We start from the raw sequence: 25,739 nt of genomic DNA, 5'->3' as shown, positions 1-25,739 counted from the left end.
GCCCGCCCGTCCAGCATCACTACTCTGGACGATTCTGACTTAGAATATGTGGAAAACTACAAATACCTGGGTGTCTGGTTAGACTGTAAACTCTCATTCCAGACTCACATCAAACATCTCCAATCCAAAGTTAAAGCTTCCTATTTCGCAACAAAGCATCCTTCACTCATGCTGCCAAACATAGTAAAACTGACCATCCTACCGATCCTCGACTTCGGCGATGTCATTTACAAAATAGCCTCCAATACCCTACTCAAGAAATTGGATGCAGTCTATCACAGTGCCATCCGTTTTGTCACCAAAGCCCCATATACTACCCACTACCGCGACCTGTACGCTCTCGTTGGCTGGCCCTCGCTTCATACTCGTCGTCAAACCCACTGGCTTCAGGTCATCTACAATACCCTGCTAGGTAAAGTCCCCCCTTATCTCAGCTCGCTGGTCACCATAGCAGGACCCACCTGTAGCACGCGCTCCAGCAGGTATATTTCACTGGTCACCCCCAAAGCCAATTCCTCCTTTGGCTGCCTCTCCTTCCAGTTCTCTGCTGCCAATGACTGGAACGAACTACAAAAATCTCTGAAACTGGAAACACTTATCTCCCTCACTAGCTTTAAGCACCAGCTGTCAGAGCAGCTCACAGATTACTGCACCTGTACATAGCCCATCTATAATTTAGCCCAAACAACTACCTCTTCCCCTACTGTATTTATTTATTTTGCTCCTTTGCACCCCATTATTTATATTTATACTTTGCACATTCTTCCACTGCAAATCTACCATTTCCAGTGTTTTACTTGCTATATTGTATTTACCTCGCCACCATGGCCTTTTTTTGCCTTTACCTTCCTTGTCTCACCTCATTTGCTCACATTGTATATAGATGTATTTTTCTACTGTATTATTGACTGTATATTTGTTTTACTGTTTTACTTTAATCTGTTTATTATATCATGATTGCCTAGTCACGTTTACCCCTACCTACAGCACATGTACATAATTACCTCAACTACATCGCACCCCTCCACCTTGACTCAGTACCGGTACTCCTTGTATATAGTCTCATTATTTTGTTACTCTTTATTTTTTTGTCATACTTTTTAACTGTGCTTTGTTGGGAAAGGGCTCGCAAATAAGCTTTTCACAGTAAAGTCTACCCCTCTTGTATTTGGTGACCAATATAATTTGATTTTCAAAACTTGCAATGAGTTTCTAGCCCAAGGAAGGGTATTTTCTTGCTCCCTATGTAACTCAAATCAAATTTTATTGGTCACATACACATGGTTAGCAGATGTTAATGCGAGTGTAGCGAAATGCTTGTGCTTCTAGTTCTGACCGTGCAGTAATATCTAACAAGTAATCTAACAATTTCACAACAACTACCTTATACACACAAGTGTAAAAGGAATGAATATGTACATATAAACATATGGATGAGCGATGGCCGAAATGCATAGGCAAGATGCAGTAGATGGTATAGAGCACAGTATATACATATGAGATGAGTAATGTAGGGTATGTAAACATTATATAAAGTGACTAGTAATACATTTATTACATCCCATTTTTAATTATTAAAATGACTAGAGATTTGAGTCAGTATGTTGGCAGCAGCCACTCAATGTAAGTGATGGCTGTTTAACAGTCTGATGGCCTTGAGATAGATGCTGTTTTTCAGTCTCTCGGTCCCAGCTTTGATGCACCTGTACTGACCTCGCCTTCTGGATGATAGCGAGGTGAACAGGCAGTGGCTCGGGTGGTTGTTGTCCTTGATGACCATTTTGGCCTTCCTGTGAAATCGTGTGGTGTAGGTGTCCTGGAGGGCAGGTAGTTTGCCCTCGGTGATGCGTTGTGCAAACCTCACTACCCTCTGGAGAGCCTTACGGTTGTGGGCGGAGCAGTTGCCATATCAGGCGGTGATACAGCCCGACAGGATGCTCTCGATTGTGCATCTGTTTTTGGTGACAAGTCAAATTTCTTCAGCCTCCTGAGGTTGAAGAGGCGCTGTTGCGCCTTCACCACGCTGTCTGTGTGGGTGGACCATTTCAGTTTGTCTGTGATGTGTACGCCGAGGAACTTAAAACTTTACACCTTCTCCACCACTGTCCCTTCAATGTGGATAGGGGGGTGCTCCCTCTGCTGTTTCCTGAAGTCCACGATCATCTCCTTGGTTTTGTTGACGTTGTGTGAGGTTATTTTCTTGACACCACACTCCGAGGGCCCTCACCTCCTCCCTGTAGGCAGTCTCGTTGTTGTTGGTAATCAAGCCTACCACTGTAGTGTCGTCTGCAAACTTGATTGACTGCGAATCTCATAGTGTTTGATGTCATCGGGTAGAACATAATAAATAAGTTATCTACAACACTTAGAAATTGGCACATATGCTGACATTGGTATTGTGCTGGAGATAATGAAATGTTGAAAAGTGGTGGTGGAGTTGCCCTTTAACTCAATTTGTATTTAAAGAAATGTATTGTGTTGCACCATAGAGAATATAAAGGACTTATATGATTGCCTGCTATGTACAATAGAGAAGCATGTCCGTTTCTATACATTACATTTACCTGTAAAGTTCTGAACGTTTCACCGGACTGAATACATACGATAACACCGTCTGGTATAGTCTGTCTCCGTAGACGGGTTGGTTGTTGAGCAACAAAACCAAAGTGTGCGAAACTATGGGGCAAAACAGACTGGGTTGGCTTAGATTGTTGACATGTAAACTATATTTCCTCTCCAATGTTTATTGAAAACATAAGTACATTTGCACAGTGAGCATTTCTCTCAAATACATTGTTGCAGTTGTTGGTTGGCTAACTAGCAGATTTGAGCCATATTAGCATAGGCATGACATCAGTCAAAACAAGACAGTGTATAAAGAACAAGATAAAATAGCCACCTACAATTCCCCATATGGCCGCTTCTTGTCATTGTTGCTAGCCATCTGCCCATCCAGAATAACAGACTTCTGCCCCATTGAATTGTGTGCATTGTTTGTGACCTTGTCAGCTAACCCGTCTATTCCTTCCTACTGTGAACAGCCATCTGAGGCAGTTGTTTAACACACACACACAGTAAATAAATGCAAGGCATTCCATGTGAAAACAGATTTCAATAGACACGTTCAAATATTCTATAATCAAAGGTTTTTCACCCAGGGTAAAGCTAGTCTGGGAATCTGGTCATTTCAAGTCTTGACACTTACAAGTTACCCATTAACTCTTGAAGAATATATAGCCTCATGAGCCTATCCCAACATACTCTATTATAATCCAAAATATAAGGTTTTATTCACTGATTACAAACAAGGAAGTAAACCCCTCAAAATATGTTTAAAATGATCACGTGGATGTCATGGACTGTCAATGAGTCAGTCCATGCATCTAGAACGTGATTTATGAATTTGAGACAGGTTCGTTTCCTAATCTCATCCCTCAGCTATATAGCAAAACAAGTGGTGGGGTGGCCATTTTGTTGTTTTTCTGTTCCCAGAATGTAGCTTTAACAATGGTAACTATTGTGTCTAAGTCCTTCCACAAAGTCCTATATGACCTGTCTCCTGTCAGCAGTTCCTGTTCCTCCTCAGAGGTACTTGTAGACAGCCTTGTCCGCTAAGGTCTGGACCTCCATCTTGACGGGACACTTGTAGAAGTGGGAGAGCAGCGTCTCTGTGTAGCCAATAAGGAAATAGAACTTCTGAGGAGGGAGTTTCTGCAACATCAGGGCACACACCACCAGCATGTTCCCTCGCCGCTTTATCACAAGCTCATTGGCTAGGCAGTTATGGAAGGTGCCGAAGATGAAACGCCGCACGAACACGTCCTCTACTGTTCGATCGGATGCTCCTCCCTCTCCCTGTAAGTTGCCTAGTAGATAGAGAGGGAAGAACAGAGGATGGAGGGAGAAGAGACAGAAACATTAGTTATACTTGAACAATTATGACGTTTATGTAGCTGCATAATTAACTAGGACAGCATATATACAAACAAGGTTGGGGTTGTCTTTACATATAAGGTCAGATAACCCAGTGTGTAGGATAAAAAGAAAACTCACCAGTGTGCTGAGAAAGCCAACCCTTGCGGTGGCCTATGTGGTGGGGGTGGAGGGCTTGCTCATAGGTCAGTGGTCGGTCTCCTTTCCCCACTCGGATACGGGCTGCCCGATTCTAAGACAAAAGAAAAGTACAAATGTTTAGTTGGAAGCAGTCTTGTCAGCAGCACGTGAGTGACTAGGTAATGTCCAATGTGGAGGATGGAAATGGTGTAACGTTAGTCTTCGTATAAAAGATACCTTGCAGCATATTGCAGTGACATGAAGTGTTCGTATTCCAGAGTTGACGCATATCGATGTACCGACTCTGGCAAGCGCGATCTGTGAGGCAAAGACATGAATGCAAAGACACTGAGCAACAGACAAGTAACATTGACAGCTAATTTTAGCTACATCGGCTAGCCAGCCAGAAACACACTTTCTCCAAGCCAACACACGTATCTAAACAAAAACGGTTCATAGTTAGAATGTAACAATACTTTAAAGTATAATGTTGTCAAATTATGGACTAAATGTAAACATGCTTCTCACCGATAAATTCACACTTCGACAGCTCAAAGACGCAGCCATTTTGACTAACGAAAGTGTTTGTGGGAAGGGCCATTGGCCTGGGCGTGGCTAGAAGGGGTACAGCTTTTGTCAAATTAACGTCAGATTTGACTTTTCGTTGCAGTTTAGGATAATTAGGTTAAATTAAGGGTTAGCCAAAATGCGCTAAACGTTTAAAATTTTGACAAAAGTGGGAATCCATCAAGCCATGACCAGTGGCGATTTCATCATGTAAATCTTGGTGGGGCAAAAAATAAAAAGTAGAGGGATGCATGGCAGCAAGATTTACATGATGAAATCGCCACTGGTCATGGCTTGATGGATCAAAGTCTGGTATTCTCTGGATTTATGGTGCTTTCAAGACAACTGGGAACCCGGGAAAAAAACAAGGTTGAATCATGATGACGTCATTGAGCTTAAGGTCGTAGCTCTAGTCTAGAGAGAGGCCAGAGACTTACAATTCCGAGTTGGATGACCGTTCAAATCGTATTTCCCAGTCGGAGCTCCTTTTCTCCCGGAATTCCCAGTTGTCTTGAACTCACTGAAGTCAAGTTTTCGCAGTTCCGAGTTAACAGTTGTTTTGCGCACGGCACAAATCATGCTTCATTGACAGCATGGCCAATGTTGAATGTTTATCGTTTTAATTTGGAACAGAGACACTTAATCCCAAATGTGGGACCACACAGCCACTCCATTGAATAGCAGGCTAGTGATTGCTTTGCAATGCTTGTAGTTAGCCACTGTCACTGATTCCTTTGAAACCACTCGTTGTTGAATTTGCGATTACCAATCAACTTGCTGTGTAATGTTTAAGTCCAATGGCCAATGAGCACTGATACATTTTATCTATAATTTCTCTTAATTATTTCTCTTCATATGACAAGGATTAAAAGTAGATTGTCGACTTGATTCATGATGACGACTGCCAGCTAAGATTTTGAAAGTACCAGTCCAATCAAAGCTACTGTAGATATAACGTGATTTTATATGTGGCCAATGGCCTTGAGCCTTCTTGGATGGACACTTCTAATATAACTCTATGTGTAACAGTATAACTTCAGACCGTCCCCTCGCCCCGACACAGGAGCGAACCAGGGACCCTCTGCACACATCAACAACAGTCACCCACGAAGCGTCGTTACCCATCGCTCCACAAAAGCCGCGGCCCTTGCAAAGCAAGGGGAACCACTACTTCTAGGTTTCAGAGCAAGTGACATAACTGATTGAAACGCTTTTAGCGCGTACCCGCTAACTAGCTAGCCATTTCACATCCGTTACACTCACCCCCCTTTCAACCTCCTCCTTTTCCGCAGCAACCAGTGATCCGGGTCACGGCACCAATGTAACAGTATAACTTTGGACCGTCCCCTCGCCCCGACACAGGAGCGAACCAGGGTCCCCTGCACACATCAACAACAGTCACCCACGAAGCGTCGTTACCCATCGTTCCACAAAAGCCGCTGCCCTTGCAGAGCAAGGGGAACCACTACTTCTAGGTTTCAGAGCAAGTGACGTAAATGATTGAAACGCTATTAGCGCGTGCCCGCTAACTAGCTAGCCATTTCACATCCGTTACATATGGCAGCACCTAAGTGGCTTGAATTTTCGAGGTCTACCCTTAGACTTGGCGGTGACGTACTGTCCCCACAAGTGACAGAACACTGAGCTAATTATGACGCAACTAGAGAACTTTACCAACACCTACGCTCTATATTTTCCATAAGCTGCCCCACCACCACAGAAAGCACTAAGCAAAGAAGAAACACCTGCATTTTCGAGCTGCATTACTTAAGAAAGCAAAAAATAGATAATGTTTGTATACTGCTTTATTAACTCTATTATATATATTTTTTTAGATTGTTTGAAAAATGATACGTGATATGTATTAATGTCAAAATGACATGCAAAACAGGTAAGCCCCCTCAAAAAATATTTTTTTTAGCAAAAAATGTGGGGCTGTAAACAGGTGGGGCCCTGCCCTGAATTTTTTTATTTTAAATTTTTGTATTTAACCTTTATTTAACTAGGCAAGTCAGTTAATAACAAACTATTATTTACAATGACGACCTAAACCGGTCAAACCCAGACGACGCTGGGCCAATTGTGCGCCGACCTATGGGACTCCCAATCACCGCCGGTTATGTGATACAGCCTGTGATTACGGTTCGCCACTGGCCATGACCCATTGGCCATTATACACGGCCATCACTAGTTACCACAAACACAAAGTCATAAACCCCATTTCTACAATTTATCTTTTTAAAATGTGATTTTAAAACTAACCTTAACCACACTGCTAACCTTATGCCTAACCCTAAACCTAAATTAATAATAAAAATTGTTTTCATAAATGTTTACGATATAGCCAATTTGGACTTTGTGGCTGTAGTAACTAGTGGAAACCTTTATACTCACCAATAACTGTACCATTTTATCAATAGTTAAACGTATATAAACACCAATTATATTTGTTAATTATATATATGATTGTATTATATTAAATCATTTAGATAACATTTTGAAATAGGAACCTTGATTTGCGCATTGTGTTCCCTGTGGACAATTTTCAGTTCCTACCTAGAAATTACAATAAAGGTAACACATTCTTAGTCAGCGAACAACTTTAACCGTTTGCGATAAAGATACTTTTATTGAAGTATAACAGTTTGTGACATATTACATTGAAAGTTAAAATCTACAATGCCGTCGTCTATGGAAATGATAGTTGTATGACAACGCTCTACTCGGAATTTTGCTGCATTTTGGAAACATCCATAATTTCCTTGAGGTCTACTTCGGTTTTCTGTACCGCAAGACAGACTTTTGTCGCCTGCTGTCAACCCCCAATGACCGTATGGGCTTCTCTCCAGGGGTGGCCGACAAGATGGTCCTAAACATAATGTAGTTAACTACAGTAGCTAGCTAAACATTTTACACGTTTATGTGTTAGCCATGTAGGCTAGCCAGTTCTCTCCCAATAATTCTGTTCCCCTGTTTAGTTTTAAAGGTAGACTCAGTAAGATTGTCATCAAACAACAGACATCAACAGTGACCTAATCGGCCAAGACTGCCATCATTGGCACTGACCCTTGCATTTAAGCTCATATGTCAGTCTTGGCTGTGTTGGTTACTAGTTAGAATATCGTCTCCTTGTCTATGATGTCATTTTTTAATTCGATTTTTGTATTTAAGTAAGTTAAGAGCAAATTCTTATTTACAATGATGGCCAACCCCAGCCAAACCCTAACGACGCTCGGCCAATTGAGCGCCACTCTATGGGACTCCCAATCAAGGCCGGTTGTGATACAGCCTGGAGTCGAACCAGGGTCTGTGTAGTGTGACTCCTCTAACACTGAGATACAGTGCCTTAGGCTCCCGAGTAGAGCAGCAGTCTATCTTGCAACAGACATCAACAGTGACCTAGTCGGCCAAGACTGCCATCATTGTTACTTCCCTTTGCATTTAAGCTCATATGGGAAATATCGGTAGTCTTAGCTGAGTTGGTTACTAAATAGCATGCCTATGCCCAGTACCCTGCCCTGAACTTTAGTCACTGTTACTAGCTGACTACCACCCGGTACTCAACCCTGCACCTTAGAGACTGTCGTTGAACACAGTTTTACCCACTTCATATGTATATATACAGTACACTATTCTAGTCAAGGCTATACTGCTGTACACACCTTTTCTTGTCATATACTGTCCATACACACCATCATGTAAATACATATTTATATACTGGACTGACATTGCTCGTTCTAATATTTCTTAATTAATGTCTTTTAAATTTTGGGGATTTTCTTGTATTGTTAGGTATTACTGCAGTTGTAGCTAGGATCATTATCATGTTGCTACACCTGCAATAACAGCTGCAAAATATGCATACACAACCAATAACATTTATTTTATTTTACTATTTGGAATATCGCCCCCTTGTCTATGATGTCATCTTGCAGACTCTACCCGTTAACCTTCACAAAAAGTGATTAGGGGTTGATTATGTACTTGGCTCATTATCTGCACAGTCCTTCTGTCTGTTTGAGCATGTGGTGGAGCAGGACGGAGAGAGGCAGCAGAGGGAGCTGCAGCAGAGACAGAAGGCCTGGGAAGCGCCCCCCATGGTGCAGGAGCTAGAGATACAGGCCACCAAGCAGCCGGTGGAGCCCAGGGGAGTCAGGACAGAGCCTGCTGCCCAGCGAGAGTTCTGTCTCGGGTTCTGAGAGCCCAGCACAGCCTCTAGTACGAGGCCTACCTCTTCCAGCCAAGCCTCAGCCTCAAATCCACAGCCCCAGAGCAGCAGTGCAGCCCAGCATTCATCACAGGGAGACCTGGCAGCAGCCTGCTCAGACTCTAGAGCAGCCTTTCTTAAAGTATGGGTCGCGGACCTGTTAATGGTGGGTCGCGACGTGTAAATGTATAATTGTTTAATTAATTACTGGAATTGATTTGGCCAAGTGCATCTGCGCTCTCTGTTCAATGCGCGCTCTCTGCTCAGCAGCGGTCTCTGCTCAGTTTGGCAGCTGCGTGCGAGGGAGATGCCCGTGTGCTTCGCGATTTATTTTTCTGCAGTTTTCTTGAAGATCACTCCGCGTCACACGATGCAGCGCAGTTGTTCAGGCAGCAGATGGTGGGCTGCAGTGATGCCAATTTAGCAATTTTGTTGCTAGATTTAGCAACTTTTCAGACTACCCTGGCAACTTTTTTGTCAAACGGCACCTAGCAACAAATTTAGCTACTTTTCAAAATGTATTTTCAAATTTGAGCAACTTTTGAAAAGTGACTCAAACGCTAAAATGCACGCATTTTCCCCTCTAAATGACACAAAAACGATTTTCTCTGTCACACACTCAGTCACAAAACACGTGCCTTGCTGCAAAAGTGCATTGTGAGTGACGTCAAAACAGGCGCTCAGCTCGTGCACAGGCAGCAGAAGGCCAGCAGCAATTTCAGTACATTGCAAATCATTGTTGGCTGACTGCAGCAGCAGCAGTACTTGTTCGACGAGCCAAATCCAATGAATATAGTTGGTCACGAATGTTTGATCTTGAACAGAACTTACAACATCAATCAACATGTCTCAATCAAAATTGTACAGAAAAGAGTGGGAGTCTGTACCTGAACTAATGTCAAATCATATTTTTTGCCGAGATGGGCAGTCAATTTGAGTAACGTTAATGTGTATTCTACGTAATGACGCAGTTTTACGTTATCACGCAATGACATCATAACAACATTTAGCAACAAATCAACCTGCCTCTAGCAATTTACCTTGAAAATTAGTTGACAACACTGGTGCGCTGTCAGCCACTGACTTGTCATTCCCACTCACCATCACTTACCGCAAATGGACTCATGCTAGCCACAAGTTCTGACTGAGCTCAATTGTCATGAAACGCATACACAGCGACGAGTTTCTCTCTTTCATACAAGCTTATAACGCGGAGCACTCACAATGTGTTGTGTGTGTGGAAGTGCTTAGTAATGAGTCTCTCATAACGAACAAATTAATAAAACGACACGTCCACAGCATGATGGTAAACCCAGGTAGTTCTTTCAGAACAGGGCAGAATGCTTCAGGAAACTGCCTCGACAGTGGAAAAGTCAGCTAGCAAGGCATTGTCATTTTATAGCAGGTGATGATAAGCAGAAATAAGGGAGTACTAACTAACTCTAATAGTATATGCGAGTTTCTCTTTCAAACAATCCCCTGTCCGTGTACACAGCTAATAGCTAACATTCACCAAAGCAAGCCAGCTACTGATTGTGCAACCCTAAGTAACAGTACAGATGAAGATGAAAAATGATCAGGCCTACTGTACATCTTACTGTAGAAATGATTGTTGAAAACGAGTCTAGGTTGGAACTGTGCCTGTTAAAATACAATAATAATTGTTATTCTTTACTGGAATAAACTGATTGAAGCAAGATGCTTTTTGAGGCAAACACCACACACAGTTCTGGGTTGCTCATCTACAACAAGAAGCGGTCTCCTGCCTGACTGAGAAAGCAGTAGATGTTCTGGTCCAGTTTGGCACCGCATACCTATGCGAGTTAGGGTTCTCAACTCTGACATACTTCAAAAATAAGTACAGAAACGGTTTCAAGGCTGAGCATGACCTCAGTGTTGCACTGTTAAAAACAGCCCAGAATAGACATGTTGCTGTTAAAATACAATACATTTAAAAAAAAATGTAAACTGGAATAAACTGATTGATCACATCACACAGGTATAGAGCACACACAAGTCTCATGAGCTTAAAAAGGGTATAGGGGCACGTGTGTATAGCACAGTGTTTCCTCAGGAAAGATGTGTAGCAGTGGGGGGTTGAAGGGTCTCACCAAAATAATTTTGAATCTAGAGAAGCTCAGTTCTGGTGACATTTAACAAAATACATTCTACTCCAAAATGAATGAAAATAAAATGACGCTGCTGACACCATAGAAAATATAATTCCCACATCCAGAAATAAGCCCCACAACATATTGTTAAAATTATTTGAACATAGCATAACTGATATCACCTGTAACCCAACTGATGCAGTATAGTGGCTGTAAATAAATATGCTGACGCATGGGGCTGGCTATCTGCATTTACCCTATTGGGCTAATCATTAGCTAGATCCCAAATGTAATCTTTTAACTAGTTAGCCTCGTGTTGATGAATTTTATGGCCCAAAAAACTTGCGTAAACACAGTGAATATAATATAGGCTTACCGGGTAGGTTAACTTGGTGTAACTCACTACCCGGGGTAACACGCTCCTTGCCTGTACTTCTCACAGAAACCTCTTAATGTTAAGCATTTTTCCCCCAACACTTCCCCTGGTTGCCACTACTCTTGCTCAACTAAAAATGTAATCTGTCTCGTCACAATTTAAGTCACTCCAAAAAAAATGATTTTTAGGTAGGGTGGCAGTTTAACCCAAGTTACCATACAATTGACTTATTACATTTAGCCCACTCTCCCATACACACTCACAGGGAATTGCAGAACATGCTTAACCATGACGCTGCTAAAAACTCTGGGTTTAAAATGGTGCAGCTTGCATATATTGTTTTGAGAAATAGATCAAGTAGGAATGGAAAGCTGCGAACCCCCTCTTTTTAACAAAGACCATTAAAACTGCTATTTTCCCCACGATTGCAAGAATTGGTGAGCATTGACTGCTTGTCAAAATGCAGGTTTCCCTCCCTATGGCACTCGTAAGAGGAGTTAGAGGAATTATCTCGCATAGAAAACACAACAACAAGCCGATTAAGTAAAGATACTAAACAAATATACAAACGCAACATGCAACCATTTCAAAGATTTTACAGAGTTACAGTTAGTATAAGGAAATCATTCAATTGAAATAATTAAATTAGGCTTTAATCTATGTTGGTCATAGATAACTTTTTTTTAAAGTAAGGGTGTGGATCAGAAAACCAGTCAATATCTGGAGTGACCATCATTTGCCCCATGCAGCGTGACACATCTCCTTCACATAGAATTGATCAGGCTGTTGATTGTGGCCTGTAGAATGTTGACCCACTCCTCTTCAATGGCTGTGCAAAGTTGCTGGATATTGGCTGGAACTGGAACACACTGTCGTACATGTCAATCCAGAGCATCCCAAACATGCTCAATGGGTGACATGTCTGGTGAGTATGCAGGCCACGGATGAAATGGGACATTTTCAGCCTCCAGGAATTGTGTACAGATCCTTGCGACATGGGGCTGTGCATTTATCATGCTGAAACATAAGGTGATGGCGGCGGATGAATGGCACGACAATGGGCCTCAGGATCTCGTAACGGTATCTCTGTGCATTCAAATTGCCAGTGATGAAATGCAATTGTGTCCGTTGTCTGTAGATTATGCCTGCCCATACCATAACTCCACCACCACCATGGGGCACTCTGTTCACAACGTTGACATCAGCAAACTGCTCGCCCACAAGATGCCATACACGTGGTCTGCGGTTGTGAAGCCGGTTGGACATACTGCCAAATTCTCTGAAATGATATTGGAGGTGGCTTATGGTAGATAAATTAACATAAATTATCTGGCAACAGCTCTGGTGGATATTCCTGCAGTCAGCATGCCAAATGCACACTCCCTCAAAACTTGAGACATCTGTTGCATTGTGTTGTGACAAAACTGCACATTTTAGAGTGGTCTTTTATTGTCCCCAGCACAAGGTCCACCTGTGTAATTGCCATGCTGTTTAATTAGCTACTTGACATGCCACACCTGTCAGGTGGAAGGATTATCTTGGCACATGAGATATGCTAACTTACAGGGATGTAAACAAATGTGTGCACCACATTTGAGAGAAATAAGCTTTTTGTGTATGAACTAATTCAGGGAGCTTTTATTTTAGCTCATGAAACATGGGACCAACACTTGTTGCGTTTATATATTTTTTTCATTGTAGATAAATCAGACAACCCCATAGTAGAATGGTTTTTCTATTCATTACTTGTTTTGTTTTCAGAGGGAAAGTAAATGTGGACTGTTTTAGCATCATCAAAGTGCACCTCAAAATACATATTTTTTAAATATTTCATGTTTTGAGGCAATGATTTTGCTGTGGCGCAGCACCACAGTTAAATGAGTGCAGCGGAAACACTGGTATAGGGCATGGGCTGGAGGTGAAGGATTGTGGTGCTGAACTATGTTGAGCCCAAGAGTGTTATTGTTAGACAAAATGCAAGACCAATTGTGCAGTTTTGTATTTGGATTGTATGCACGTATGTATGTGCACATTCCATTCTTACAATGCACTCTATCTATTTTTCTCTCCTACCCATCTCAATCTCTCTCTCTCTCTGTAAAAGGTACATGATATGCTGAAGAAGAGCTGGGATGCTGAGGGCTCTCCCTTTAAAGGACAACAGTTTGATCCCTCCTTGTTCAACATCCCCACCAGCGCTGTTTAGATGTGAACACACACACACACACAATGTTGGGAATTGGGTTTGAGACTGAGCAGAATTGGCTATTTATTCAGTAGAAACAGCCTGGTATTTTAAGACCATTTTCTTTATTTTTTTGCTAACTTTGAATAGAAGGGAGAGAAACCCTGTGGAAGGTTTGTTACTGTGTTCTGATTTATGTGAAATACCTGAGTCCTGTTCATTAGGTAGCAAACTTAAGAACAGACTGAAACTGGGAGGTATCACCTGGTTTCCCTGAACACTCATTTAAATTTTCTGTTGTGGGCCCTAATGAACACAACCCTGAACTTACCTGTTTATGTATCTGTCTGCCCGCTGAACAGACCTGGAAGATAGCTATACAGTCACAGATCTAGGATCAGTGTGCTTTCCCAAATCCTAACCTTCATCATTGAGGTGAAGGATGCAAAACTGGCCTTAGATCAGTGTCTACGGGTAACTTCCAGGTCCAGATATGTCTCAGTGTTGTTTTACATGTAGATTACTTTTATTAGTGGGCTTAATACCTCTCTGCCGTTTCCTTTTACTGAGGTGTCAATTTTTGTGTGCCTGAAATCAATTAAATGAAGTAAAAACTGTAAATATGCACTGATGTGTTCTCTCTATGTGTGTAGGCTGTGTGTGTCACAGGAGGTTGGTGGCACCTTAATTGGGGAGGACTGGCTCGTGGTAATGGCTGGAGCGGAATAAGTAGAAGGGTATGAAACACAGGATTTCTTTGTGTTTGATGCCCTTCCATTTGCTCCGTTCCAGACATTATTACGAGCCGTCCTCCCCTCAGCAGCCTCCACTGGTGTTTGTGTGATGTGGAGCGGCACTAAAACCTATGCGGATCTACAGGAGTGCCAGGCTGGCAGTCGACTTGAGATTCAGCAGTAGTGCCACAAGAGGGCGCTATCCCAAGATTTCTGATTCTCAGTGCAGTATAATATTCCTTATTGGCTTGATAATGGCTGTATCCGATGGATAGGTCGATATGGATAAGGATGAATATCAGGACTGATATAGCTAGAGCTAGTAAGATGCTTACAGACAGAAATCCTAGACACTTGCAGACAGGTCTTTGAAGTTCAAAAGGATTCTCTTTCTTTTTCAGATCTGAAGTGTAGATGCTTTGTTCCTAAGAATACTGTTGGTGATGACAGTGCAGAGGAACAAGCCAGGAATAGAGACAGTAGACAGTAGTTGCCTATGACTATGCAGATGTCTTCCTTCCCGGGTCAGTTACACTGGTACTTGATTTCACCCAGTTCTCCCAAGTGGACTGAAATAGGTGCCGGCGGGCTACTTTTTTTTATTTAGGTGAAAGTATTCATACTTCAGAGCCAATTCTATAAGAGGGGCCAGTTTTTTTCAGGAGAAAATTTGGGGTACAGCGTTGAGCATCCGGTTCACTTCAAGCTCTGATGCCATGGACCAGACCTTGCTTTGAATTGGAGGTGTAGGTGGTGTTGATCATCCTGAAAATACCATAATCCAAGCAGGCCTAATGCAAGCACTAAAATTGACTTTTCTTTGCATATTTTTACTTGTACAAATACCAGTTTAGGGATCTTTGCAGTCTAACAGTTTGACACGCTAAAACATAATCCATTTTATTTTTGTAGGCTAGATCAACAACATAAAAGAGAGACGTAAAATCAATTGTATAGCCTGTAGGCTGGCTATACCTGTTCCAGCAGCTACACATGATGGTGATAATCATGATGGTTCCATGATGCTGATGCTGCCAAAGCCTGCTATGTTAGTCTATAGAATCTCTGATGCTGTGGCTTCAGGTGTTATCGAGCTGATGCGATGCCCCCTGGTGGTATGAAAAATGTGTTGTATTTACAGCGCGCTCGATGGTGTAGAAACGGCGTGAAAAAAGGCGATTGAACGACACACTTTGGGAGAGCGAGAGAGTACCACCACTGCCTCCTCCTCCACTCGAATAGGCTACATCTCCACTCGAATACATATCTGTAGTAGATTATAGTGCGCTCTGGACAGAAAACGCATTACACATTTTTTTACATAGAATAACTGGGCTACTCAACGGATACAACCTATTTCAATTCACTTGAGGACCGGACTATTTAGGACGCTCGACCCCCGCGAATAAACGGACGATGGCGCTTACTACCTGTACACGTTTCACGGACGATTTCCAACTATATGAAGAACTCGGAAAGTATGGCTTTGCTGTATTATTTCTTTACGTTATGGCACAGATGCGGTAACAACATAGCCGTCACTGTATCGTCCTTACCCTGTTATTATTCTATAGTGTCTTTGCATCGTTGCGTATCTGCAGATGTGTGTGGGTAGTTCGAGCGGCGGACTGGGGGTCAGAACTAATCTCTGCTGATGATCTGTCACGTTCGGAGCTACACAGCCCTCTTAACAAGACGCATGCCGTCACTCTGCTTTGAGGTGTAGCCCCGAGATGACCCGATTTTAAACGTATAGATAAAATATAGGCTACATTTGATCCGTTTGCTGCATGTTCTGTACCGGCAGCAGCAGTGATGGGGACTGGGGACACGCTGTAGCGATCTAGAGAGTGACAATTTGAGCTGTCAAAGAGCAGAGCGGGGTGGGCTGTTTTGTAATTGGGGTCTTTAGAGCAATGGGAGACTGCTGAGGGGAGGACGGCTCATAATAATGGCTGGAACGGAGTATATGGAATGGCATCAAATACATGGAAACGTGTTTTAATGTATATGTTGCCAATCCACTGACTCCGCTCCAGCCTTTACCATGAGCCTGTCCTCCCCAATTAAGGTGCCACCAAGCTCCTGTGCTTGAGAGAGAGAGAGAGAGAGAAATTGGACAGTGAGTTTATGTGCCACAGCAAGATAGGTGTGTCAGGCTGTGTGTGGGTGGGACTGGGTAGGGGGTAGTATTCTCCTCATTCTCAAACAGGAGGAGAAGCACATTTTCTAGATCATAATGCAGCTTTATGCAAACACAACTGCAGAGGTAAAGAGCCAAACATTTGCTGTATGTATTAACATACAGCAAATATCTACGTGTAGCCTACTACTATGAGTTCTACTGAGAGATCTTGACCTTTAGGGCACAGCATGTAGTACACTTGTACATGTAACTGCAGGGTCGCTGGTGTGTGTGTGTGTGTGTGTGTGTGTGTGTGTGTGTGTGTGTGTGTGTGTGTGTGTGTGTGTGTGTGTGTGTGTGTGTGTGTGTGTGTGTGTGTGTGTGTGTGTGTGTGTTCTGACCTGTGTTATAAGCCAGAGACAATAACCATGCTGTGGTAGCAGCCCAGTAGATAACAGGACCTTCATTACACTACAGTTCCTGTAAGGATTGCAGTTTGTCCCTTTTTAGTGTGTGTGTGTGTGTGTACGTGCGAGCATGTGTGCATGTGCAATATATGTTTTCGTGTGCGCATGTGTCTCTCGCAGGTCATTCTCTGTCTTTCTTTGCTACCGTAAGCCTACTGTCTCTGACTCAGAGTATTCCCTGTGTATACCCTTACACACTCACCTGTCATAGCATCTACGAGTGTGTGTGTGTGAGAGACGTGGGGTCAAGTGTATGCCTGAGAGTGTGTGAGACACAGTGGACGGGTAAGAGTGTGTGTAACGTCTATATCTTGCTCAGAGAAACGACAGAGACAGTTACTGCTGTTTTTCCCTGCTGAGTTAGTTATGCAAGCACTCCCCAAAATACCGGCAATGCTACAGTACACACATGCACACCATGTCTCTCTCTCTCTCTCTCTCTCTCTCTCTCTCTCTCTCTCTCTCTCTCTCTCTCTCTCTCTCTCTCTCTCACGGACACATGCATACATGGACACACACAGAGAGATATCCTTGGAAGAGAGTTTTGTTGTTTTCTCTTGAGTCTTCTCATTTGTATATATGCTAAGAAGGATGTGCTGCTGTGCTGTGTGTCACACTCAAATGACTCCATACCGGAGAAATGTCTTCACTCATGACTGGCAGGTGTGAAATGACAGGATACTAGGTGAAAGCAGTAGAGAGGTAGTGGACAAGGATATGCCTTCAACCTGTCCAGTTCTTTCAGATCAGTGGGAATGAAGGAAAGGAAACGAGGAGACAGTAGAGGAATTGACTCTAGAATATTGAGATGCTGCCAGTGCTATATCATATCTAACACCTGTTTTTACCTGCCTTTGTTTCCCAGGGGAGCGTTTTCAGTGGTGCGCCGCTGTGTCAAACTGTGCACTGGCCAGGAGTACGCTGCCAAAATCATCAATACCAAAAAGCTCTCAGCCAGAGGTGAGACATATACACCCTCCCACACACAAAAACGGAGTGCCAACTGTAGAATATCTGCACGGTGGGTAAACTGTGTGGTATCTGGTTAAATTAGACACTCTAACGTTTGCTTAGTCCCCATCTCTATGCTGTGTGTGTGTGATAGAGAGAGAGAGAAGGAGGGATGGAGAGAAAGAGAGAAAATGGGTACGTCTGCTCGTCAGTGGCTGAAGCTAACAGGAGAAAGCAGAGGCGTTTGGCTGATTTGTTCCTCCTCCTCACACTGCCTCTAAGTGTATATGTGCGTGCATGTGTGTGTGTGTCTGTGTGTATATGTGCTACTGCTGTCCCAGATCTGCAAGCCTACATTAGCATATTTTAGCTGATGCTTGATTCTAAAGAGTGAGACAGTAATTTATGCTCCTCTTGAGAGAGAGCACATGAGAGAGAGCACATGATAGAGAGAGAGAGAGAGCAAATGATAGAGAGATAGCGAGAGAGGAGAACCGTTTCTACTGCCAACAGATATGGCACGATAACCACCGAAGCTCTTCTCTTCGTTTAGAGACAAAGGCTGCATCTCAATAGTTTAAAGTTGCTACCTTCCGTCATCTCCTCCTCCATTTGCGCTTATCTGAAAGAGCTGAACATCTTAAAGAGCTGGTCCTCCATATTCTATTCTTAGAGCAGGCGATGGAAAGAACAGGAAGAGAAGAGGCAAGGAGAGGACACAAGGAAATGAGGACACACACACACGACAGCATGCCCCCCCCCCAGCCTGAGGGATCTAGTTCTTCATCTCTGATTTGGTCTGTTTTGTCACGAAACCAAAGCTGCTAGCTCCATGTCCTCATAGAGAGGGTTCAGGCTGTGTGATGTGTGTGTATGTGCGTGAATGCCTGCATGCATGCGTGTTTGTGTGCGCAGCCCCTGTAGTGGTTGCTCAGCACTGACTACTGCATGATCTATGGTGACAGCTTCCTGTCTGGACAGGAACAGGAAGTCTCAGAGGCCAGTCTCAGGATGTAAATAATACGTATAATAGGATTTAAATAATGAACAATTAACAGTTTCCTCGAGAAACCTGTAAGATACGCACACACACACCTCACATGAGGCTACTGAACAACACCAAGGATGCCTTTCAAGTCAACAGTCTAAATTCCCCTTGTCTCCTCTCCCTCTGAGCTGACGTGAGAGAACAGGACAGCTGCATTTGCTTTCACATCAGTGCAGAATACAAAATGAAGGAGGGGAGGCAAGAAGGAGGAGGAGGATCTTAAACTATTTAGATGCACCTGGTTGTCAGCTGTTGCTATCCAATAGTAGATATCTGATGAAGAGAGAGAGAGAGCGAGCCTGGGGTGTATTCAGTGATGCAGATAGAAGTGTAATAAATAGAGCCGATGACATTCCCTAATCTTCATGTCAGACTATATACAGTTGAAGTCGGAAGTTTACATACACTCAGGTTGGAGTCATTAAAACTCGTTTTTCAACCACTCCACAAATTTCTTGTTAACAAACTATAGTTTTGGCAAGTCGGTTAGGACATCTACTTTGTGTATGACATAAGTACTTTTCCCAACAATTGTTTACAGACAGATTATTTAACTTATAATTCACTGTATCACAATTCCAGTGGGTCACAAGTTTACATACACTAAGTTGACTGTGACTTTAAACAGCTTGGAAAAATCCAGAAAATGATGTCATGGCTTTAGAAGCTTCTGTTAGTCTAATTGACATCATTTGAGTCAATTGGAGGTGTACCTGTGGATGTATTTCAAGGCCTACCTTCAAACTCAGTGCATCTTTGCTTGACATCATGGGAAAATCAAAAGAAATCAGCCAAGACCTCAGAAAAAAATGTGTAAACCTCCACAAGAAATTTCCAAACACCTAAAGGTACCACGTTCATCTGTACAAACAATAGTTTGCAAGTATAAACACCATGGGACCACGCAGCCCTCATACCGCTCAGGAGGAGACGCGTTCTGTCTCCTAGAGATGAACGTACTTTGGTGCGAAAAGTGCAAATCAATCCCAGAATAACAGCAAAGGACCTTGTGAAGATGCTGGAGGAAACAGGTACAAAAGTATCTATATCCACAGTAAAACAAGTCCTATATCGACATAACCTGAAAGGCCGCTCAGCAAGGAAGAAGCCACTGCTCCAAAACCGCCATAAAAAATCCAGACTTCGGATTGCAACTGCACATGGGGACAAAGATCATACTTTTTGGAGGAATGTCCTCTGGTCTGATGAAACAAAAATAGAACTGTTTGGCCATAAGGACCATTGTTATGTTTGGAGAGAAAAGGGGGAGGCTTGCAAGCCGAAGAACACCATCCCAAGCATGAGGGTGGCAGCATCATGTTGTCGGGGTGCTTTGCTGCAGGAGGGACTGGTGCACTTCACAAAATAGATGGCATCATGGGGACAGAAAATTATGTGGATATTTTGAAGCAACATTTCAAGACATCAGTCAGGAAGTTAAAGCTTGATCGCAAATGGGTCTTCCAAATGGACAATGACCCCAAGCATACTTCCAAAGTTGTGGCAAAATGGCTTCAGGACAACAAAGTCAATGTATTGGAGTGGCCATCAGAAAGCCCTGACCTCAATCCTATAGAAAATTTGTGGGGAGAACTGAAAAAGCGTGTGCGAGCAAGGAGGCCTACAAACCTGACTCAGTTCCACCAGCTCTGTCAGGAGGAATGGGCCAAAATTCACCTAACTTATTGTGGGAAGCTTGTGGAACGCTAGCCGAAACGTTTGACCCAAGTTAAACAAATTGAGTGTATGTAAACTTCTGACCCACTGGGAATGTGATTAAATAAATAAATGCTGAAATAAATCATTCTATTATTATTCTGCTACTATTATTCTGACATTTCACGTTCTTAAAATAAAGTGGTGATCGTAACTGACCTAAGGCAGGGAATTTTTACTTGGATTAAATGTCAGGAATTGTGAAAAACTGAGTTTAAATGTATTTGGCTCAGGTGTATGTAAACTTCCGACTTCAACTGTATAATATACAGTACCAGTCAAAAGTTTGGACACACCTACTCATTCCAGGGTTTTTCTTTATTTGTACTATTTTCTACATTGTAGATGAATAGTGAAGACATCAAAACTATTAAATAAATCATGTAGTAACCAAAAAAGTGATATATTTTATATTTGAGATTTTTCATTTTTCATTGTAGCCACCCTTTGCAATGATGACAACTTTGCACACACTTTTCATTCTCTCAACCAGCTTCATGAGGTAGTCATCTGGAATGCATTTCAATTAACAGGTGTGCCTTGTTAAAAGGTAATTTGTGGAATTTCTTTCCTTAATGTATTTGAGCCAATCGGTTGTGTTGTGACAACGTAGGGGTGGTATACAGAAGATAGCCCTATTTGGTAAAAGACCAAGTCCATATTATGGCATGAACAGCTCAAATAAGCAAAGAGAAACGACAGTCCATTATACTTTAAGACATGAAGGTCAGTCAATCCGGAACATTTCATGAACTTTGAAAGTTTCTTTTAAGAGCAGTCGCAAAAACCATCAAGCGCTATGATGAAACTGGCTTTCATGAGAACCGCCACAGGAAACGAAGATCCAGAGTTACCTCTTCTGCAGAGGATAAGTTCATTAGAGTTACCAGCTTCAGAAATTGCAGCCCAAATAAATGCTTCGCGGAGTTCAAGTAACAGACACATCTTTGGTCTGGTGAGTCCAAATTTGAGATTTTTGGTTCCAACCGCCGTATCTTTGTGAGACGCAGAGTAGGTAAACGGATGATCTCCGCATGTGTGGTTTCCACCGTGAAGCATGGAGGTGTGATGGTGCTTTGCTGGTGTAACTGTCAGTGATTTATTTTCAAATCAGGGCATACTTAACCAGCATTGCTACCACAGAATTCTGCAGTGACATGCCATCCCATCTGGTTTGCGCTTAGTGGGACTATCATTTGTTTTTCAATAGATCAATGACCCAAAACACACCTCCAGGCTGTGTAAGGGCTATTTGACCAAGAAGGAGAGGGATGGAGTGCTGCATCAGATGAGTGGCCTCCACAATCACCCGACCTCAACCCAATTGAGATGGTTTGGGATGAGTTGGACCGCAGAGTGAGGGAAAAGAAGCCAACAAGTGCTCAGCATATGTGGGAACTCCCTCAAGACTGTTGGAAAAGCATTCCTCATGAAGCTGGTTGCAAAGCTGTCATCAAGGCAACGGGTGGTTACTTTGAAGAATCTAAAATCAAAAAATATTTTTATTTGTTTAACACTTTTTGGTTACTACTTCATTCCGTATGTGTTATTTCATAGTGTTGATGTCTTCACTATTATTCGACAATGTAGAAAATAGTACAAATAAAGAAAAACCCAAACTTTTGACCGGTACTGTGTGTACATATTATGTTCTATATAACAGAATTCTTTCTAAACGTTCTGTAACATTGCACCCTATTGAACAAACCCCTGGCATAACTGGGCTGAGCTGAACTGGCTGTTATACAGTATATAAGGCCGGGTTGTACTATATTGTAAAACGCTATAGTACCCGTTGCTCAGTTTACAGTGGAAGTCCCAGAAAGTGTTACCTGACACAACACAGTGGCACCCACCATGTACAACAGTGTTCTAGTTTTAGTAGGTCAGATACTGCAGAGCTCTGTGCTGCAGCTGGAGCCTGGAGGAGGACACCTTGGACTAGAGGGGGAAAACAGGCTCGAAGCTGTGTTTCTCAACCTTTTCAAGTAAAACGTTTTTTTACTTCAAAATGACTCGTGGTAGTTGCTGATCTAATGGTAGTGCTTTGCCCCCGGACCCCACTTTGCCCCTGGAGGCATGTGTTCAAACCCAGTCTGCGCAACTGTCCATTCTATGTCCCTCTCCTTTATCTCCTGATCTCTGACACAACCTAATATCTAAGATATGAATGGATTATTTACATACAAAGGCCAACACTTCCCTCCGGGGGAAAAAATTGGTTGTGTGTGTCAACAGATTCTTCTTTATTTCAACTGAAATATCTCTCTATTGCTCTCTATTCTGTATCTCTCCTCTTGTCTCCTTTGTTCTACTCCTTCCCCTCTCCCTCCATCCCTTATTATGGGGAGTTTAATATGGGCAAATGCAACCCTCAGGGTGTATACAACACTGTATGTGGGCAGGAGGGTGTGTGCGCCCATACTTATATTGATAGAGACTTCATATTTTTCAATATTGCTCGCCTCCTGTTGAATACACTTACAGCAAACATTTGATATCCTTCTCTTGAGATAATATTGCATCATATTATGATATGATTGTACCAAGATTATATCTCCATCTTCTGCCCTCAGATCACCAGAAGCTGGAGCGAGAAGCCAGGATCTGCAGATTGCTCAAACACTCCAACATCGGTCAGTACTTGTAACTCTCTCCCTGCTGCTGGTGCTGCTGCAGCACAGGAATAGAATAGAGAATGCTTTCTGCTGACGTTCTCCACCTATCTCTCTTTTCTCCCTCCTCTTTTCCCCCCCTCTCTCTCACTCGGTTCTCCCTACCCACCCACCCTCTCTCTCTCTCTCTCTCTCTCTCTCTCTCTATATATCTCTCTCTCTAGTTCGTCTCCATGACAGTATATCAGAGGAGGGCTTCCACTACCTTCTGTTTGACCTGTGAGTGGCAGCACTCACATCCTTCTTAATATATTTTATCCCTCCCTCCTATTCTTCCTCTCCCCATTCTCTTTCCCTTCCATCCCATTTTCCTTCCTTTTCTTCTCGCCTTCCTTCTTATCTCCCTCTCCTCTCATCCTCCCCCTCTCCTCTTCCTTCTTCATTGCTTCTTCTCGCTCCTCTTTTTCGGTCCTTCTCTCCCCGTTTCCAAGGAGATTTCCCCCAATTACATAACCATCCCCCCTTTGCACACACTCAGTTCCATCTTTAGCCTTCCACACATGCACACAAACACACACACACTCACTCACGCGCGCACACACACACACACACACACACACACACACACACACACACACACACACACACACACACACACACACACACACACACACACACACACACACACACACCCACATACTGCCCCGCAGTGGAGCCTGTCTCCATGGCAACACCGCCAGAGAGATTCCTGCAGAGCCGAGGGTTTCCCCCTAATGAGGACATCCCCCTCCGGTGTGTGCGTGCATGTGCATGCATGTTTGGTTGTGTGTGCTTGCATGCGTGCGTGCGTGCATTTGTGCATGTCACTATATGTGGTGTGTGTGTGTGTGTGTGTGTGTGTGTGTGTGTGTGTCCTTAAAAAAATATATGTAAAACAATCACCTGAAAAAACCTATGTAAGAAAAAGCACGTGGTTTTTGGACACGAACACACATGAATGAACAAATCACGTGAAAAGTGTTTTTCGTTAACTTGTGAAGTTTCACATGGATTTTTCACGTGAACACAAAATAGTGGTTTCCCAACATTTCACATGTGATATTCTAAGTTTCACATGTGCTTTTGTAACCGGCAGGATTAGAACCCGGGTCTCCCACGGGAGAAGCCAATGTCTTGACCGTTAGAGGGGCACTGAGTTTATGTTCTATTGACTGTTCAATTCAATATAGGGCTGTCAAACTTAAACAAAAGTTAATTGAGTTAATCGCAGGATTTGCTCTGATTAATCGCAAATACAGAATTTGGTAAAAACATTTTTTATATAAAAAGTGGCGCAGCGTTCTAAGGCACTGCATGTCAGTGTAAGAGGCATCACTACAGACCTTGGTTCGAATCCCGGCTGTATCACATCCGGCCGTGATTGGGAGTCCCATTGGGCGGTGCACAATTGGGCGGCGCACAATTGGCCCAGCGTTGTCCGGGTTTGGCCGGGGTAGGCCGTCATTGTAAATAAGAATTTGTTCTTAACTGACTTGCCTAGTTAAAAACGCATTACAAGAATATTTACGTTTTGAGTTTGTCCAAAGTAACGATTAGCGAAATCAGGTAAATTGATAAAGCACAATTTCTTTAACCTCAAATTCTACTTATTTTGACATCGCCTTGTTGTTTTTAGCTGTATAGATTATGTATTTTGGTGTTTTCAGTGTATTTTGAATGCTTTCAGATGAGGCGGTTAAGTTAACTGACTAACTCTGATTGCCCTATTTCAAAACCATCTCTTTGTAGAAAAGTATCTGTTTACATTCATTCTATAAGCAAACACATTTACAAAAGCAAACATGCCACACTTTCAAATACGTTAAAATCCCTTTTAAGCCTGTTCATTAAATGTAACAAAAAACAATGGACAGCTAACAAAAACAGAAGCTAAAAATAGCTAGCTAGGAAGAAATGGAAGGCTAGCTAGTGCCTATCACTAAGCTAGCTAGCAGTTAGCAATTAGCATGCAACCATTAGATATACATTTCGCAAAAAGTTACCTTCTAAAATACATCATTAGCGTAGTTCATATGTACACAAATGTACACAAGCTAGCTACTTAGCTTGGCTACACTCATGTAAATAGGAAAATCTCACTAGTTTTTCACTCGGTCAAAACAATTAAATTATACATCAAAAATTATACATCAAAATGAACAGAAAACTCAACACAGTTTAGTTAAACATGTTATCTCTTGATTTTGAAAAAACAACCATCCGTAAGAAACAGAAAACAGGATAAAAAACAAGGAGACACAGAGAGCTAGCTTCTCTGTTCTTTTCAATGGGCTTCTTCCAATGGTCACGGACCGACGTACGAAGAAAAGAGGTGGGTGTCTGCAGTAGTAACAGAGAGAGATGCCTATCCATAATGGTAGCGCTAAGTACATGTATATCAATTCAAAACTATGGAGGATTACAATAATAATAATAATGGAGTGGATGGCTCAGGAATAATTATTAGGGTAAGTAACCTTTTTACAGAATGACATTACAGAATTTGCAATTCCACTTGTGGAAACATTGCCACCTTTTCACAAGT

At 42.6% G+C, this 25,739-nt stretch overlaps 2 protein-coding genes and 1 pseudogene across 5 annotated transcripts in view; 2 read left to right on the top strand and 1 right to left on the bottom strand.

The window, feature by feature from the left end:
• Positions 1-2,728: 2,728 nt before the first annotated feature.
• On the bottom strand, positions 2,729-4,691 carry LOC129863676 (28S ribosomal protein S24, mitochondrial-like). The gene is made up of 4 exons (XM_055935826.1): positions 4,582-4,691; positions 4,291-4,371; positions 4,054-4,165; positions 2,729-3,866 (listed from the first exon to the last, which is right to left on the bottom strand). The coding sequence occupies exons 1-4, from the start codon at positions 4,618-4,620 to the stop codon at positions 3,583-3,585; spliced, it is 516 nt and encodes a 171-aa protein (XP_055791801.1). The 5' UTR covers positions 4,621-4,691; the 3' UTR covers positions 2,729-3,582.
• A 116-nt stretch (positions 4,692-4,807) lies between these two features.
• LOC129863191 (nudC domain-containing protein 3-like) lies at positions 4,808-9,011 on the top strand (annotated as a pseudogene).
• A 6,352-nt stretch (positions 9,012-15,363) lies between these two features.
• The window catches only part of LOC129863675 (calcium/calmodulin-dependent protein kinase type II subunit beta-like), a 70,440-nt gene continuing 60,064 nt past the window's right edge, over positions 15,364-25,739 (top strand). For 2 of the 4 annotated variants that reach the window (XM_055935825.1, XM_055935824.1), the window contains exons 1-4: positions 15,364-15,711; positions 17,691-17,785; positions 23,117-23,176; positions 23,380-23,434. In XM_055935825.1, the coding sequence (XP_055791800.1) occupies positions 15,650-15,711; positions 17,691-17,785; positions 23,117-23,176; positions 23,380-23,434 (272 nt within the window). In that variant the 5' untranslated portion in view covers positions 15,364-15,649. The remainder of the gene's footprint in view (positions 15,712-17,690; positions 17,786-23,116; positions 23,177-23,379; positions 23,435-25,739) is intronic. The other 2 variants (XM_055935823.1, XM_055935822.1) reach the window with 2 other exon arrangements.

This window comes from Salvelinus fontinalis, chromosome 10, assembly GCF_029448725.1.
Source record: "Salvelinus fontinalis isolate EN_2023a chromosome 10, ASM2944872v1, whole genome shotgun sequence".
Taxonomy (NCBI): Eukaryota; Metazoa; Chordata; class Actinopteri; order Salmoniformes; family Salmonidae; genus Salvelinus; species Salvelinus fontinalis.
Note: the sequence above shows the minus strand (reverse complement) of the source record. Positions and strands in the feature narration are given on the sequence as shown.